General features: G+C 42.8%; 2 protein-coding genes across 2 annotated transcripts; one reads left to right on the top strand and one right to left on the bottom strand.

The window, feature by feature from the left end:
• The first annotated feature begins 1,483 nt into the window (after positions 1 to 1,483).
• kmo (kynurenine 3-monooxygenase) lies at positions 1,484 to 8,475 on the top strand. Its single transcript, XM_084470891.1, has 15 exons — positions 1,484 to 1,592; positions 1,999 to 2,068; positions 2,207 to 2,304; positions 2,626 to 2,715; positions 3,403 to 3,451; positions 4,270 to 4,357; positions 4,461 to 4,626; positions 4,908 to 4,979; positions 5,770 to 5,891; positions 6,225 to 6,372; positions 6,650 to 6,707; positions 6,831 to 6,913; positions 7,524 to 7,625; positions 7,728 to 7,787; positions 8,185 to 8,475. The coding sequence occupies exons 1-15, from the start codon at positions 1,533 to 1,535 to the stop codon at positions 8,320 to 8,322; spliced, it is 1,404 nt and encodes a 467-aa protein (XP_084327017.1). The 5' UTR covers positions 1,484 to 1,532; the 3' UTR covers positions 8,323 to 8,475.
• A 1,047-nt stretch (positions 8,476 to 9,522) lies between these two features.
• Positions 9,523 to 15,456, bottom strand: opn3 (opsin 3; the record flags this gene model as incomplete). The annotated part of the gene is made up of 4 exons (XM_084470167.1): positions 15,051 to 15,456; positions 13,193 to 13,512; positions 10,908 to 11,159; positions 9,523 to 9,798 (listed from the first exon to the last, which is right to left on the bottom strand). Exons 1-4 carry the CDS (start codon positions 15,376 to 15,378, stop codon positions 9,523 to 9,525), a joined length of 1,176 nt encoding a protein of 391 aa, XP_084326293.1. The 5' UTR covers positions 15,379 to 15,456.
• Positions 15,457 to 19,056: the final 3,600 nt, after the last annotated feature.

The raw sequence follows: 19,056 nt of genomic DNA, 5'->3' as shown, positions 1-19,056 counted from the left end.
AGATGGAGACCGATCTCCAACACAGTATGGTTGACCTTACCAACGTTATAGCTAGTTATGATTCCAAAGTGGGATTGGCTACATGCAGACGATATATATATATATATATATATATATATATATATATATATATATGGTGGGAATAAGGGCAGGGGCCCTCGCCCATGTGGCCCTCTATATCCGGCAATTCATATAGGACAGGGCGTTGGAGCTGTCTTCATAGGTGATGTGATGCAGGGCTTTTTTGAGAAGTTGTGTGAAGATACATAAGCTAGACAGGGCTGGACAGGGGTGTGTGGTACATTGTTTATGTTGGGAACTATTCAGGTGAAAATTTCATCCAACCATTGTCCCTATAAAACAATGGTAAAAAAAAGAAGAAAATACAAAACATGACGGTAACTCTACAGTCAAACCGTGCAATCCGAAGCCTCTACTTCACCACTCCCCTTACTCACTTCCACCAATGCAAAGCGAATAGAACTGAGTAGGGGAGGGCGTAGCCCAGTTTGTGAACGACCCAAAGAAACGCAACGCAAATTTGATGTGAACATGTTTGAGGCTTTAATAATATCCCGAACGATTTTGAAATTCCGCCTGGACACATTTTTAGGTTCCCAAAAACGGGCATATCCGGGCAAAATAGGACGTCTGGTCACCCTACGTACGGGGAACTCATTTGATAATCTACCTGTTAAAAATATAGCGGCGCAACTTGGTGGGTGCAATCCTGGTAATTTCTCTGCGTGAGAAATATAAAGTGTGGCGTATGAGCATGTGCATGGGTTGAAATGCGTGTGTCTCACGCTCAAATGCGTGAGACTTGAGAGCTTGAGTCCCGTAGACTACATAGAGAGGAGCGCCAAGGCCAATCACTTCCCTTGGGATAAATAAAGATAATAGGCTACTTATCTAATCGTAAACCTCCTATGGTCCAATACATTATATTCTTCCATTGAGGCCATGAATGAGATCACAGCTGCAAGATGAATTACAGCTGCAAGCAATAATCCGTGAATTTCCAACCTCAATTGGTTCAAACCTGTGTTGCAGGTTATCCTCATATCATGTCACTTAAATCCAAATCTAAAATCCACAATTCAATGAAACTGAAACTTTCCCTTGATGAATGAGTTAGGGTTAGGTTTGGCCAATGCAGGGGGTTGGGTGGGAGCTTATAGGACCTTAAACGGTCGTTAATAGTCCCAATGGGGATGGGTCATTCGTTCATTCTTTACTCGGGCATTCATCATTGATCGGAATGTAGACGATAAAGTACTCACTCCAGTGCGGATGACGGGAGACCTGTTGCACAAACGAAGGGTGTCCTATGTTTATTGAAATGATGTTTATTGAAATGAAAGGGAAATCGAGTCCACGTGACACGAAGCGAAACCTCGGCTGCTCTTGATTGGTTCAACCCGGTGGACTTTGACTCGCCCTCAAAAAATATATATAAAAAGTCATTTAGAATCACTTTTCCATTCCGAGTAGGCTTATACCGTTGAACAGGTTGCAGTAGACACGTTACGATGGAGTCTGGAGGGAAATCGAGCAAGGATAGAGTGGTGGCTGTTGTAGGAGGTGGTTTGGTAAGAGGAAAATGAAAACGGTTACATATGTATACGCATATATGTATATGCATACAACTGGATATCTATCTATCTATCTATCTATCTATCTATCTATCTATCTATCTATCTATCTATCTATCTATCTATCTATCTATCTATCTATCTATCTATCTATCTATCTATCTATCTATCTATCTATCTATCTATCTATATACAACTGGTTATACAAAGTAATATTGAACGATATTTTAAAATCAGTGTTATTTCTATGCACAGCCTTTTAAAAGTATATTAACTGGTTGGGAGACGATTTATTAAAGGCTTTAATGCAAACAAAGTTAACAAAATAAAGTGTTCTCTGAAGTGTAATTGTAATTGTGTAACTTTACAATAAAAAACGCATGATTGCTGTCATTATCTTTAGGTTGGAGCTCTGAATGCCTGTTATTTTGCCAGAAGAGGATTTCAGGTGGAGGTATTTGAGTCACGTGATGGTAGGCCTAATTTACATACCAATCTTTCATAACAATACCCCCACTGGCAATCTTTATCTTTTTTAATTCAAGCTTATAAAGGCAAACCTGCAAAGATTCAAATAAACATGCATTCTAACTTGTGCTTTTTTTGGTCAGATATCCGTGAAGCCAAAATAGTGCGGGGAAGGAGCATTAACCTGGCGCTGTCCCACAGAGGCCGACAGGCCCTCAGCCGAGTGGGGATGGAAGAGAAGGTATGGATTAAACTGCTGTGTTGTTGGATACGTGGACCTCAATGCAAATACAACCACAACCAACATATGCACAACAGGGCAACAAGGCTCATTCAAAATTAGCTTTTCTTTTAAATATATTCTAAAATGAGATTAGATGCATACTTTATTCATCCCTCTGGGGGAATTTCGTTATATCTACAGTAAATAAAGGGCAAGTGTAATAGCAACTATGCACAAATAATCACTCTGAATAAAACTGTGACACCTCATAAATATTTGACTCAAAAATAGCATCCTTACATAGCTGTCCATTTGTACATGTGATTGTGTTTCCCTCAGATTGTCTCCAAGGGAATACCAATGCATTCCAGAATGATCCACTCACTCAATGGGAAGCAGGCCCCAATTCCTTATGGCAAGAAAGGCCAGGTAACTGTGTAATGTGTCGTGACGTTTGTCTTATGATTATTCAATGTACCACATGTGTGCAGCTTCCCCCAACCCAAGAGTCTAATCAGCCTGACTCAGGCCTGGTGAGGCTGCCTAAACCAGCCATCAACCACACACACTCCACACCATTCACTGACCATGACACCAACTCACTATACCACAAAATACCTATATTAAAAAATACTTAAATACTTATATTTTTCACAATATGACAATATTTTGGCTCACGCTGACTACATATATATCTCTGTTAACTCTGGGGAAACATTTGTTTTTTAAATAAGATTTTATATTATGTATTACTTGATTAATGAATGGCATTTGAATTGAAGGTGAGAAGGATGGTATAAGGTGGTTGAAATACTTTGTTTCTTTGAGAGGAACAAAAGGTCACCAGTCCCCCCTGGTGCTATCCATCTCTAGTGGTTGTGACAACCCCATCACAGTTGTGTGTGTGTGTGTGTGTGTGTGTGTGTGTGTGTGTGTGTGTGTGTGTGTGTGTGTGTGTGTGTGTGTGTGTGTGTGTGTGTGTGTGTGTGTGTGTGTGTGTGTGTGTGTGTGTGCGCATGTTTTCTGTCAGCTTCGATTGACAGCAGTATTGGAAATGCACTATCACTAATGGCTTGTGATAACTATACTATGAGTAATGGTTTCCTTTTACTTCAGTACATACTGTCTGTTGACCGGGCCAACCTCAACAAAGAGCTACTCACGGGTGAGTCCAGTGAAACAGTTAGTCTTTAATAACTCTAGTTATGAACTTAGAATGCCAGGTTAACCAACACATTTGCATTTTCACCATGTAGAATTGTGTGCTGCATTGCAAACAATGTGCACAATATTTCCGTTCTGCAATACAAAAGTGCATTGGTTATAAACTGAACTACAATAAGTATCTATTTTTTTTAGATGCTTTTATCAAGAGCATCAAAATTAGTATGGCATCTTGCTCAAGGGAATTCAGAATTAAACCCAGAACCTTCCGGTGTCTGGGTGTCAAACACGCTAGCACAAGACAGTGCTTTTCAAAAAACGGTTATGCGTAGGAGAGCTTGTTTACTGCATGGCCTATGTACATACTGGTGGATAGGGAAGGGAACTAGGGAATTAGTTTGGTCACTGATCTGACAGAACCAATATTGACAGTTTTGGGGGGTTGCCCCAAGCACCCACCGATTTAATTGGTTGACTCCTCTATCTGAACAATTGAGTTCCCATTGATGGTTAGAAACCTTTATGTTATGGTATATGGTTTGAGAGAGTTATGTTATGTATCAGGTTGTTAATGGCACTGTGTGGCCTTTATGACTTTGTCAATGTATTTTTGATTGGAACACAACTTTTAGATTGTGTTTTTTGTTTTGTTCTAACTACCATGCAATTAAAGGGTCTGCTGGAAGGTCTTCCACTGATCTAGTGGTCTTTGCTATAAAAGGGAATGGGAATACCTGTCTTTATTTTAATTCTGTAATGTGTTGCACTACATTAAAAGCTTCTGCTGCTGCTTGTATGTCTCTGTTTCCATGACCAAAGAGGCAGAGAAATATCCCAATGCCAAGATGAACTTTGATCACAAACTGCAGGACTGGAGTCCAGACACGGGGCTGATGACCTTTCTCAGGTAAATGGTTGTCCCTCGCTCTTGCGCATGCACGCGCAATAATCTATTAACTTTAACCTGGACAATGATGACAGACAGAATGCAATCTCCAACCCTGGCCCAGGCCCGACGGCAGCAAGCAGTCGCTGCAGGCGGACCTGATCGTGGGCTGCGATGGAGCCTTCTCCACCATCCGCAAGCAGTTCCTCCGCCGTAGCCGCTTCAACTTCAGCCAGACCTACATCCCCCACGGTTACCTGGAGCTCACCATGCCACCCATCGCTGGAGAGGTGAATCTCCTCTCCCCTTCTCCCCCACCCTCCAGACACCCCCACTTTACCTGTTGTTGTTGTCTGGGGAGAAGTTAGCCTCAATGACTGACATGCTCTGACAAAGGCAGCTTCAAAATGACTGATTACTATCACATTGCATTCAGAGAAAATAATATATATATACAATATATATATTGTGCATGTGTATTGTGCTTTTATGTTTTTATTATGTTATGTGCAATCTGTTCTGTTGGGTGGCCCCTGTATTCGTCTGATGTTTTTGTTTGTTTTGCCCCCAGTTTGCAATGAAGCCAAATTTTCTACACATATGGCCCCGAAACACGTTCATGATGATTGCCCTGCCAAATCTGGTGAGTTTGAGTCTTGTTCTACAGCTGTTTTATTACCAGCTAGGCCTTTATAGCAACTATGTAATATAAATGTGAAAATCAATGTTTTTCAATTATCAATTGAAATGGTTGTGACCAGGCTGAGGTCAACATGACATGAATTAGTTAGTATCACACACTAGTAGCAATTTCAGCTCTATAAACAGCTCAAGGAGGCATAAAATATGAATCAAATATGAATATGATATGATGGTATGTATACTGTATATGCAGATGTGTACAGGAAGTATAAATAAACATGGCTGAGGATATGACAGAAGCATTATAAGTACTGAAACTAGAAATAGGATCATTGTCTCTCCAGGGAAATTAAATGATCTCAATGAATCTACTAGATGTAAACAACAAATACAATCATGTGACTCACACACTGTACACTAATAAAATGAGGAGGATCTAGCATGGGATTGACTCTCACCCCCCCTCCCTTAGGCAAACAGGAGCTTAATCTAAATGTGAATCTGTCTCCTCATCTCTCCCATCTCTTCAAGCCATGTTGATCTCCTTCATATCGTCTCCACCTCCACCCTTTGTCTAGCTCAGTTCCCTTCTCTGTTCCTCTTTCTGCTATTACTCTCTGACTCACAGCCCACACGTTTGTGTTGATAGTAATACACATTACAAGTGTGATTTGTATTTGGTTTTATTGCATGTAATATTTAAAATAAGAGGAATGGAGATGGCATAACTAAAGCACACTTGACTTATGGTTTTAACTCCAGTGTGAACTAGTTTTAACCCTTCATTCCAGGACAAGACATTCACCTGCACACTCTTCATGCCGTTTGATGAGTTTGAAAAAATCACCTCAGGGGACGAAGTGATCGAATTTTTCCAGAAATACTTTCCTGACGCCATCCCACTAATCGGAGTGTAAGTTACCTCCCTCCCTTCCATCCTCCTTCCACCTAATTACATAATGGACCCCCGCGGGATTATTTCATGGTCTATTTGCACTTACTAATACTATATAAACATAAACTGTATAAACATTCTTGTGTGGACCAGTGCTGGAGGGGCAACAGGAGCAAAAAAGGGATGGGATCCAAATTATCCACACTAGATTACTGTTACCGCTTGAGGCTGTGTACTTTGGGGATCGAAGCAGGAATAGCTGATTAAGCATTGAGCTACCCCAGCTAACCCATTCTGAATGTTTCCATTAACTTCTATTGCTTCCTGTTTTTCAATGTGTATGTCTCGTAGTGAGGCACTGATGGCGGACTACTTCCGCCTGCCCGCCCAGGCCATGGTGTCCATCAAGTGTTCACCGTACCACATCAATGACAAGTGCGTGCTCATGGGCGACTCTGCCCACGCTGTGGTGCCGTTCTACGGACAAGGGATGAACGCAGTGAGTGAACCTAAAGTAATGGGTAGTAAAGACGGAATGGCAGGATCTTGGTCCATTGAACAAGTCCATGAACAGGAATGGATAAATGAAGGTCCATTTATTCCTTCATCCATCAATTCATTCAATGTCCATAGATGGATCAAGGGACATTTGACATTGGAGAGAAATGTCCATCGAGGATGATAAAAGTCCATCCTTTATTAAAGTACATCCATAATGATTGACTTGATCTATCCATCATGGCCATGTTTTGTGTTTGTTTATTTTATTCATCCAGGGCTTCGAGGATTGCATTGTTTTCGATGAAATAATGGACCAGTGCAATGAGGATTTCAGTGAGTGGATTGTGAACGCAGTTGAGACTAAGAATGCCAACAATTGATGCTGGTCCAATATTGTTTTGTTTCCTTTATTAAAATAAGACAAGAGCTCCTTTTCTCCACTACGTGACATTCCAGGTGCTGTTCTGCCCGAATACACCCGCGTTAGAGTGCCTGACGACCACACTATTGCAGACCTGGCCATGTACAACTATGTCGAGGTACTACACCTGTTTTAGCTATTATTAGAGCATATTCTCATGCCAGACATTGCCTTACCTCGACAGAGATAAAAGATCAAATCATCTTGTTAACGTAATGGATAACGTAAAATGAACTTTTCCTGAACTGCGAAACAGCTGTTTGGGTAAATGACGACTGATGATAACTTTGTGACTATAACTGCAATGGGGGTTACGTCAATATGCTAAACATGAGGCAGAAAGAGACAATAGTCAGGTGTCTACAAAGAGGGCGTTCTGATCCCCCTCGTTCATGGCTGTCACTGACGGTCAGCAATTAGAATCTGCAATTTAAGACGGCCTTGGGAAGAAAGTCTTGTACAAGGAAACTAGAACGAAGATGTCAACAACTTGTATTAAACCTGACAGCTGGGGTCTCTTTCTTAGCATCTTTAGTGCCCCTCTCTTACGCAAGTGTGCTGATTAAGAGTTGTTGACATTCTCAGCAGACTCTAAATGTGTCTCTGGCTGAAACCCTGTAGTGGTTATCTCCTCACACGTTCAGCTCCTCACTTTAGCCACGTTTTGTTTAAAGACTTGTTTGTTCGATGGTTAAAACTAACTTGGCTTTTCTTTTGTTGTTCCTCAGATGAGAGCACACGTCAACTCCAAGTGGTTCCTCTTTCGGAAAACTGTTGACAACATCCTCCACTTTCTCCTGCCCAAGACGATAGTGCCCTTGTACACAATGGCAAGTGTCACCTTTGAGCAAACCTCTGAAACGATTTGTTGCATGTTCACTTCTGCGGGAAAATCCGGAATTGTGTTTGACCTTTTGACTTCCTTTTTGTAGGTCACCTTCACCAGAATCCGATACCATGAGGCACTGCAGCGCTGGCATTGGCAGAACAAGGTGAGGTGTTGCTCTTCTTTACCAGAGAGTGTATAAAGCTCTGGTTGTTCTCCTGGTACCATCGTCCTTTTCACCAGCCCTTTGCACTTTCACATTGCATTGCACATGTTCTTTATAGCTTCATTATTTTTCTATTTGGCTGTTTTATTTTTGCTTTGTTTGGACTTCATTTGAATAAATTCAGATAATCGTTATTCTGTTGTTACAAACGTCATGCTATCCTTTTCTCACTTGAAATTGATCCTCATTGATCTGAAAACAAACACTTGGACAAAACATTGCAACAGATTTATAATGCATCTTCAGCGGTACAATTAATTGAATAAATGCAAGATTTTATATCTGGAAAGATAAAAAATGTGCACATGAAATGAACTGTTGAATATATTTTCCCCAGGTGATCAATCAAGGCCTGCTGGTTTGTACTACAGGGGCAGTTCTAGGAGGCTCATACCTGATTATTAAACACTCTCCGAAAATACCTAGCATCCCTGTTGAGAAAATGTGGGACCGACTGCTAAGCCTTAAAATCTGAGTAAAAATGTAAAAAACCCTTCCGCAATTGAAAGCCCTGAGTTCAGAGGTCATGCTCAGAATCTGTTAGATTTATGTGTGACCCTGTTAATTGTTGCTTTTAGTCTCTTTGATATTCTCTTAAATAAAATAATTGGTTTGCCTCTTTGATGAATTTTTGAACATTTTTGGCCACCATCTTATGAGCTTAGGAGTTTGTGACTATACATCTCAAAGCTTAACATTGCATCCACTTTTGCTTCAAATCTCCTTCACTTTCATTAGTGTGGGGGAGGTCCAAGGGCCATCTGATGTATTCACAGCAAATAAGGCTATTATTGGCGATGGAAATCCATCCATCAAGTCTATATATATCTGGCAGCCATCGGGGGAGTGTAGATGGGATTTCGTTTGTCTTGGGAGCAATTTGTTTCATTTCATTTCCTGGCCTCTTAATTCAAGTCTCAGCCGCCTCAGATAAAATGAAATCAAATGGCTAAAATGAACCCGTTCCACCCTGATAATAAAGATACAATTTGAGGAAGATCACACACACAGGAAGATAACAACTGCATTTTTAGCCTAAAATAGTATCTCTTTATTCAACCTGTAAACACACAAAAAAGCAAACAACGGAGAGAGTGTGTGAACTATGCTCTGACTAAGTGCTAAGACGTGGACCATTAACACCGCCAGCTGTTGAACTGTTAGTGTTGTTAGTGCCAGTCACAGGTGGCAACACCACAGCCCTCCTACTCACCATACAATTCAGCCACTTTAACCTGGCTAAGGTAACTCACATGTGACCAACTAAACAGACCTCAGGGGATCAGCATTTAAAAACATGAAAAATATCCAAGCCATGACGAGTTAAATTGCACCTGAATAATTACCCATTCCCGGGTCTTATCTTACCTTCGTTACCTTTTATGACCCACTTGAAGTCTCTACGAAATACACAAGGGGAACAAGGTGGTCTGAGTAGTCGATCATCACCTGGTTCCCTCCTGGAAGCTGTTCATGTACCATGAGCTGGTAAACTGTAACGTTGGGTCATTTGGACGGGCAGTGGAAGAGCCGTTGTGTCCCAGGTGAACAGAGAACATCTATATCGGGTCCGTGTTTCGAAGGCGTATTTATACACACAGAGTAGGATGGAGAACAGGAGGTGGGGGGGGGGGGGGGGGGGGCTCGGGAGAGAACTGACTCCCCTTCACCTGCATCACACCTGCAACGGCCGCACCTGGATGACGTTGACCTCAGAGGTGACCCCGTCTGTCATGGACGTCTTGCTCGAATGGTTGAGGTCGTTGCTGGCGATGATGAAGACGATGGAGGAGGAGCTGAAGGTCACCCTCTTCTTTGGCCGGTCCCGGCCCACGCGGGACATGACGCTGGGCCGGAGGGGCCGCTGGACCGGAGCCAGGGGCAGCTCGTTGATGTTGCGTTGGAGCCATGAGACGCGCCAACACAGCAGCTGGAGGAAGCTGCGTCGGAGCTGACGGGAGACCAGGGGGAGCGAGGAGGAGGAAGAGGTATTGGGGCGTTTTACTATGCCCTTGGAAGGATTATATGCATTATATTGCCTTTTATACTATATGAATGAGTGTGGAAAAACACTCCACACAGTTTTCGGTGGGTCTCAAGTTTTTTAAAAATATCATCTGATGTTATGTGCCACCAGTATGTACTGCGTGTTCCTTGGGAAATTTGATAGGAAATGTTGAAAGGAAAGAAACGGATAAGGGTATCCACAGAGGGTGAAGGATGAGGGAAACTAGGAGAAAGGTTTGCCAAAAATATGTGGCAAACCAAGTTGTGCTTGAAGACCATGAACATAACAGAAGTTGGTTGATGCTGAAGCCATGTCTGGGCTTTGTTTGATAAGAGCCCTGGCTAGGAGCTTACGGGAGGAATCACAGAGCGAGAGAATAAGGACAGTGTGCCAAAGCTGGAAAAGCAGTTGCTCTGCAGACCAGCTAAGCTTTTGAATTACATTCTTAACGTTCTAAAAAAAGGTCTTAAACTTTATTCTGCAGTTTCCTGGTCTCTTTTCTTGTAAGAGTTTAAGTGTTGTACTTTCCACAACAGAAGATGAGGGGGAAGAAACGGGGAGCAGAAAAGAAAACCAGGACCTCAGAGAGCAATATGAAGGTTTTAAAATGCACGGCCACATTAACAATGAACAATTGTGCCTTTTTTGACCCATGACCCCATTTCTAGCTCTGAAAAGGTTACCGTCTTCAGGTATGTCCTGGTGGATGTCAGCACATGGCTCTAGTACATGGAGTAATTGTGGCGACAATCGTTTGGCATTCAGAGTGTATATAGAGGACGTCTTTGAAAACGACCTTTAAAAAAGCCAATGGATCATCAAATAGCTATAGCTTATGTCAGCAATCTCCCGCAAACCCATAAGCCCATAAGTGGGGTCTCGAACCCAAGGTTGGCAACCACTGCACTTGACTTAAAGACAAACTAGGCCTTATGGATGGAAGAGGAGATACAAATAAATATAACAACATCTTTGTTTGATGGAAATAGCAAAACCCATGATGAAGAGAATTATTTTTTTCCAAAAAATAAATAAGCCACAACTGATCTCACCTTTTTGCTCATCAGTACATATATGAGAGGGTTGTAGGCTGTGCTGGACTTGGCCAAGAAGGAGGGAACGATGGCCATGGCGGGGGAGACGGCGCTCTGCCTGCCGAACGCCTCCATCATAGACACCACGGCGTAGGGCGTCCAGCACACCAGGAAGCTGACGATCATCAGCAGGAACATGGCCGCTACCTTCTTCTCGTAGCGCAGGATCTTAACGATCTGCATCGTCTGGAGGTCCTCGATGGAGTGCAGCTGCAAGGGAAGAAAGAAAGAAAGAAAGAAAGAAAGAAAGATAGAAAGAATGAAATAACAGGGGGAGAACAGGTGTCATTATGCTAACAGATCCCAACTATTTACCCATAATCCATCAGAGCCTCTCCACCCCTCGAAGAGCGGTGATGCGGTTGAGGGCAAGGGAGGAGCGAGTGTACAGCAGCGTTCCCATGATTGACGTGTATAATGTAAACCCTCTGTCTGTGGTTCAAAGACCATAAACAGACCCTGGACGACGAAGAATGAAACTGACGTATGTTGATTGATTGCATTGCAATAGTTCATTTAATGCAATTAAACTCTAATGTGACGTGAATGCACAATTTTGTTTTCCGGAAATTACTAATTAAAAATTTATACACAATCTTTGCAATGCTTGTTTGGTAGTTAATTATTCTATACTTTTTCCAGACTCATATTTTTGGTCATCGAAGCTCTTTGAAGCTGGAGAGTATAAAAGATGAAAGCCATGACTCAACCTTGGGAGTCTCTCAGTCCGTGGAGACAAGGGTGAGAAAAACATTGAAGGATAAAGAGTGCTTCATCACCAATCTCTCAGGCTCTGCAACGACATACAAAGTGAATTCACACCTAGAGTCCTTTTTAGTGAGTTGCCAAAAGGAGGTGATATGTGAAATGGCAGCCATGCAATGGATGAATAGGGAAGAGTGGAAAATAGATAGCAAAGCCCATACAACAAACTCAATTCATGGGCCTCTCCGAAGTGTACTGAGGCCACGGAATTGAACTGTACTTGAGTATGGATGGCGTGCTCACACTAGCCAATCTAGACTTTAGGGGGCAAACGTACTCGGCGCGGTACAGATGGCCTAGTGTGAGTGCACCCTTAAAGACTATATGTAGATAGAACACAAACATGTGTGTGTGTTTCTCCCTCTCTTACACGCACACACGCACACACACACACACACACACACACACACACACAGATACACACACACACACACACACACACACACACAGATACATTACTCTCTCACACACACACACACACACACACACACACACACACACACACACACACACACAGATACATTACTCTCTCTCACACACACACACACACACACACACACACACACACACACACACACACACACACAGATACATTACTCTCTCTCACACACACACACACACACACAGTGAAAAATCTGTCTGGAACACCCTGAACCGATTCCCTTGAGGAATGGGATCAGTGACAAACCGGGTCTCATTAAGGAGATTTTAACTAAAACCCGTCACTCTCATTAATCACAGTCCTGATGTCATCGGGTTCTTTGGACTCATTTCCTCCATGCTGTACCCTACAAGCCCTGAATGTACAGCAGCATATTAGTGCAATCATGTATAATGTAATACACATGTGAAAAAAGGGAAGGTGGAAGAAAGATGAAACAAGTCAAGGTGATCATCTTCCAACTAGAAATATAAATGTCTAAAAGAAATATAAATGCCTGTCTGACTGTCTGCATGTCTGCCTCTCTAATTGTCACTCTGTCTTTCTGCCTGTCCATTTAGGTTTCTACCTTGTTGTCTGTCGTTCTGTCTACATTCACTCTTGACCAATGACTAGCACATTAGGACACTGCTACAGATGGATGTACAGAAGAATGGAACCCACTACCCAAGTGGTTCGGTCCACTGATATCCATACGGGGTCACAATTTTGCATGACATCATGACTAAACAAACTGACTGCCTCATTATTAATAGCAAGTGAGAAAACTACTGCTGATCACTTAGTGTGTAGTAAAGCAATGCGATCACGCTTGCCGGGAAATTGATATTACCGGCAGTTGTTGTTGATGGGGTAAAAAACGTTTTGTGTGGAGGTAAATGCGCAAAAGTTAAAGTTAAGGTTGCAAACATTTTCAGAGCTCGAAATGGGGTCACAGGCCATAGAAGGTTTGACCCGCGGGGGAACCACTTCCCTTACACTGACTCAACACCTGACCGGGTCGGACGCTGAGAGCAGAAGCAGCAGCCATGCCTACCATGCGGACCATGTAGAGGATGTTCCCGTAGCAGTAGATCATGATGCCCACCGGCACGATGAAGCACGCCAGGAGGAAGAGGAGGATGAAGGAGGCGTCGTTGGGGTCCTTGGAGGACCAGTCCAGGGAGCAGCCCAGCCCGTGGATCTCCAGGGTGTAGCGGTTCCAGCCCAGCAGCGGAGCCCCAGTCCAGGCCAGCGAGTAGAGCCAGATGTGACCGATGGCCCGCCACGCCCAGCGGAAGTCCACCACCTGCGCGTGCACCACCCGGATGTAGCGCTCATAGGCCAGGGCCGACAGAGACATGATGGAGACGATGCCTGCCGGTGGCCGAGGGACAGACACAGACGCACACACACACACACACACACACAAACATACAGACGGCACCGATAACACCGATAACATTGAATTGGAGAGTGTGATACCCGGTGATACTTTTTTTTTTGACATTTGGTAACTTTTTTATATACATTTGTATATAAAATACAAATACAAATGCATTACAAATACTCGGTAAATTTGTAATGCACCAAAAGTGACATAAAGGATCCTTGGTAACTTAACCAAAGGGTACAATAATTAACCATTAATTTGCTTTGGTTGATGCAGTAATTGCAGTAAATAAAAAGCATTAACTATCAATTAACCAATAGTTAATTAGTTAACTAATAAAATACCTGAACAGTATTTAATAATGGTGTTCAGGGTTTACAGTGTGAGACAGGCAGTGAGACAGGACCAACGAATTGGAAACAACACAGAGGCGCTCGTGTCAGAAGCTATTAGCGGTCTGCGGCCGCTCACGCGGACCCAGCTAATTGGAGTATTTACACCTTCGCACTGCAGTGGTGGAGGCGGCAGCTGGGTCGTAGCTCTATAAATGGGATAAACGTGAGTGGGTGGGGTGTGTGTGTGTGTGTGTGTGTGTGTGTGTGTGTGTGTGTGTGTGTGTGTGTGTGTGTGTGTGTGTGTGTGTGTGTGTGTGTGTGTGTGTGTGTGCGTGTGCGTGTTTTTTTTTTCCCCCAACAGATGTGTTCAATCACTTGTCTTTCTCTTGAAGGTTCACATTGCCAATTGAGTTTGAACTCTGATGTGATTCATTCAGCCATACAGTGTTGTGGAAAGGGGTTGTATTTGGGTCGTAGCACTATTTGTTAAACAAAAATAGCGAGGCATTAGAGTGCATCGAGAATGCAAATGCCTAAAACCAAACCCTCACGCAACATTTGGTTACCACTCACAGAAATTGTGACTTTGAGAATACTTTATTGTTTACTGTGGATGTGATGTAGCCCAGATAGAAATCCTAGGTCTGTATATTCCCCTTCACGCACCTCACTATCTACACACACCTCACTACACACACTGTCATTATCTCATTTAGATTCCTCCCCTTGTGGCTCCTGCGCATCAGGCAGTAGGCCTATTAGCAGCAGGAGGACATGTCTCTGTCCAATGTCACCATGAAAGTCACCGTCACAAGAATACAACGGATTCATGCCCTTTTCACCTCATTTTTGCACTTCAATTCACCTCCAAAACATCTTCCATCACAGTGTGAAATGTAGGAAGAGCAGGTGATGTATTGGGGAACTACTGCCGACCACCCAAAAAAGATATGAGAAAAAGGAGAAGGAAAAAAAAGAAATACATACAAAACGGGAAAACAACTTGGGAATTTTAATTTTAAAGTCTCAAGGGGTCCATGGGCAAACCTGCGAGATATATTGTAGCCTACCACAACCTATGACAAAAAAATGAAACAATAATTAAAATGGTCTACATCTAAAACGTCTAAAAAAGCTGCACCCAATACTCGATTAGTAGGCTAATATTAATATTTCACAATCCTCACCAAACAAGCTGTTGCTGAATCCGTCCCACGTGCATGTCGCCCTGCTCCAGATCCACCCGCCTTTAAGGCACGAAACAAACGTGAAGTTGATGCCGAAGACAGACACCAGTATGTCACTCAAGCTGATGTTGACCAGCAGCAGATTCGTAGGCGTCCGGAGTCTCTTGAATCGATAGAAGAGTACGATGACCACGACGTTGTTGCAAAACCCAAACACTCCAATGCTGCCGACGGTCAAGGCGAGAAGTTTGTAGGTGCCAGCAGCAAACAGATGGTGAGCTACTGTAGTACTCCCCTCACTACTTCCAGTTTGGTTGGCGGGATTCATCGCGTGGATAACTTCAGCAGCAACATGGTGGAGGACAGTGCTGTGCGCGTCTACCGCGTAAAATGCCGCGAAGCCCCGGCTCGGTAAATTCCATCAGCCCAGCCGATCGAGTTCAAACCTGCGCGACTGATGTGGACTAAAACTGGGTCAGTTGTCCAACAAGAGTCCAGGGGAGCGAGAGCTGCGAGTTGGGCGGGGGTTCTTCCTCTCGTCAGCTCATCAACAACATAAGTGAACAAAGTGTTGATGTAATTGCGCAGCAAGTTGATTGTTGGATGGACTGTGCGATTTAGCAGAAGCACTCTTGAGATGTCAGCGTATTTTTGCTCTTTAAATTGGATGTGTTGTGATTTACATCGACCCAATTAGATGGGACGTGGTGGCCGTATTGTTAATAGATAACTTTTAGTAAAAACCAGATGTAACCAAATATTTGACCATCCCAATGCAAATGTTCCATAAGCTTTGCATTTTGATTCGCCATTCCTATTGGCTTCCATTCCCCGATATCCTCCCAAGATCTCTCTATATTAAAACAATTATTTGTAAAATTGCTTGGCCGTTGTCTTCCCCCCATCAACACAACTTCAGGTGCTCAGCAGACTTTTTTATATTTATAACCCAACCTGAACCATGGTCATGTTAAAAAAAAGATGCCTGACTCATTCTGCACGGTGTGTCTGGCTTCATGCGTGTTGATATTATTAATATATTGCAGTTTTAGCATGAACTTTTCCTTACATTCCCCCTGAAACTCTGCAGCTTCAGTATCTTCCAATCAGGGATTCAGGGCTATCAAGTACCGGAAAACAAAACAAGCGTCCTGTTCCTCACGTGCCAAGCAGTGGCAGCTAGACTTTTATACAAGGGGTGGCCAGAGGGTGTCCAAGGCTTTATAGGGGGCGGACGGGATTGTTGAGGGGGGGGGGGGGGGGGGGGGGGGGGCAGCTGGAGGCAACCTGACCTTAGGCCAAGCTCCAGCCGTTGGCTCTGCAGTGAGCAGCCTCTCATTACTTCAGGCTTTGGAGATCTTGAAGCCTGGCTTCCTAAGCTCCACTCTCACTCCCCTCATGAAGTAATCTCACAACACGCACCACTTGCACTGCCTTCTTTCATCCTTCTTTTCCAATATAAAAAATGGGAGCACTTGTTTTTAAACTGCATGTTCTAGGTTCCAAATCATTTGCAGGCAAAACGGGGGTTAAGAACTTCAAAGAAAGGTTGATTAAAAAATATTTCCTTCAAGTTCTAATTCCCACATTCCATATTTCTTTTCTTCTGATTAATGCTGTCCTCGGTATTGCGCATGCTGTAGTGGGAAGTCATGAACTTGTCTTTGCCAGTAAACAGCTTGCTACATGAGGATACATAGGGCTAAACTCTAAATGCCTTATAGCTGTCAATATACTGTATGTATGTTCTACTTGTTTCATTGAAATGCTTCTTCCTGTTGTCTGGAGCATGTTTTGTTGTTGACCTAAACATTTGGTTAATGGTGTGGGTAATCTTTGAGTGTTGTTCCAATCAATTAACCTCACAAAACAGAGTTAGAGTCTAAATTTGGAGTCATTATGTTGTTGTTGTTGGTTGTTTTTTTTGCACTTAGCTATAAATTATAAAAACAACATCATGAAATACACAAAATGTCCCCACATCGAAGATCTTCAAAAGATATTTAAGATATTTTAAGACATTATATCATTTTAAAATCAATCACAATTAGGGTAGATCACAATGAGGGACCCATTATGGTGGACTGATATGAAAATGTCAAATACCTTTGATGACGTTCACAAGAGCTGGGTAAAAAATTACTAACCTTTTCTATTTTATTTCTCTGCATCTTTAGCGAATGACATGAATAATTCATGGTAGCTAGCGAGCCGTATCTTTTGAAAGCCTGTGTGGGAATGGAAGCCCTGGTTGGTCAGTGCTGGCATAATGCAACATGATAAAGTGTGAGCTGTTGTGTGGGCATGTGCATGTTGAGCTGCACTCTCCTGTCATTTCAAGACCCGCAGTCATATATGAAAAGGTTATCACTGTCACAAGAGGGATATGAACCCACCTGGCCTCCTCAGAGCTGAGGGACGTAGAGGAGGAGAGGAGGAGGGGAAGAACAATAAGGCTTGAACCTCAGAATGCATCAGAGGATTTTTGTCTGGGACACTCAGACACTCAAATCAGACCAAATATTAAATCAACGTAACCGTACCCTAACCTAGACTAATGCAAATATTGTTTTGACGTGTCTCGCATGAGAAATGCTTAGGCAGTTTCAAACCCAACACTGTATACCAATAATGATAAATAATTTCCAGATTAATTACTAAACAATGACCAAAAACACATTACTAATGACACAATAAGGAACAATACAATTCTGCCCTATTATTGGGGGCTTCATATTATTTCTCCCTCGAGTTGAGGTAGAGATCAATAATTATGTGTGAGGTGTTGCAGTCTTGTTCCTCCTGTGTTTCACATGTGTACCATAACAGATCCCTGATCCATGCACAAAAAAACCTGCATGACAAACTATACAAAGATTCCTGTGATGCAAGCTCTGAAATGACCATGAAACGACAATGACTTTTATATGGGTTGCCTAAACAGAGTCACTTAATGAAAAGCTCACTATTCCCATTGCAACTAGTAAGGCAGTAAGACATTTTATTTGACCCAGCACCCTTTTCATTGTTGGTTTGGTACTCTGAGTCACGTTGTTAGCTGAATATGAAAGACTTGGAGTTAGGCAGGGCTGTTTAAGAGCTGTCTCTCTGTAGCTGAGGCTCTCTCCACCTCCTCCCAGGACCACTACAGACCAAACTTCCTGCATGATAAGCCATTGACAATGTGCTGCAAAATAGAGGAGAAAAAAAATGTGGTGTTGTTTCGACGACTCGAGATAGATTCTAATTTGGTAAAATGTTATTATAGAAATGGATGTCATTTGAAATGTGGCCAGAATAAATGTAATTTGATTGGCGTCAACACCTACGAGCAGATTGGAGAAGGCTTAAACACTTCTCTATGTACGTCGGCATCTGCCGCAACCCGCAAGAGTACCAACTTACTCAGTACTTATTAAGCAGACAAACGGTGGTTCAGAATGTTTTTTATCTACTTCATCCAAACACATAAATTAAACCTCAGGACCTACTTATAACTAATTAATTGTTATGATTCTGTTATTCATTTTGGCACGCCAGTTCTTCCTTATATAAAGGTAGTTGGAGATAACACATCTTAGGGAAGGGGATAGGAAGACAAACATGTGCGTATGTCTATAAGCACATTTATCCATGCTTCCAGGATCCCTTATAGACTGGACCTTGCACGCTGCTCCAGACACATGAATGCACTGCAGTAACCATGTAGGTGCCTTGGATATGAACTGTGAACAGCCCACTCTTTTCACGCCTTTCTCTCACAAATGCACACCCACACAAACACTATCAGCCTTTTGTGTTTAAGAATCGTATTCAATGTCTATGACCAGTGCATATCATCTTGTGTTCCTAGTGGAAATAATGCAGCCCATTTGAACATCATGTCAATATGCAGTGCTGCTGGCCTGACTAAGAATGGAGCCCACCAGCCATCTTCAGTGTCAGCTACAGCGTCCTCCTCCTGTCACGATGAGGTGCCTTCATTTACACACACCATCACTACCTG

Source organism: Micromesistius poutassou (genome assembly GCF_964030765.1).
Source record: "Micromesistius poutassou genome assembly, chromosome: 7".
In the NCBI taxonomy this organism is placed as follows: Eukaryota; Metazoa; Chordata; class Actinopteri; order Gadiformes; family Gadidae; genus Micromesistius; species Micromesistius poutassou.
Note: the sequence above shows the minus strand (reverse complement) of the source record. Positions and strands in the feature narration are given on the sequence as shown.

Bases quoted from the DNA above. Each gene is read 5' to 3' on its own strand.
- kmo (XM_084470891.1), top strand. From the start codon at position 1,533: ATGGAGTCTGGAGGGAAATCGAGCAAGGATAGAGTGGTGGCTGTTGTA. The intron at 4,627-4,907 runs GTGAATCTCCTC...TTTTGCCCCCAG, and splicing joins TGCCACCCATCGCTGGAGAG to TTTGCAATGAAGCCAAATTT. The intron at 6,708-6,830 runs GTGAGTGGATTG...GTGACATTCCAG, and splicing joins CCAGTGCAATGAGGATTTCA to GTGCTGTTCTGCCCGAATAC.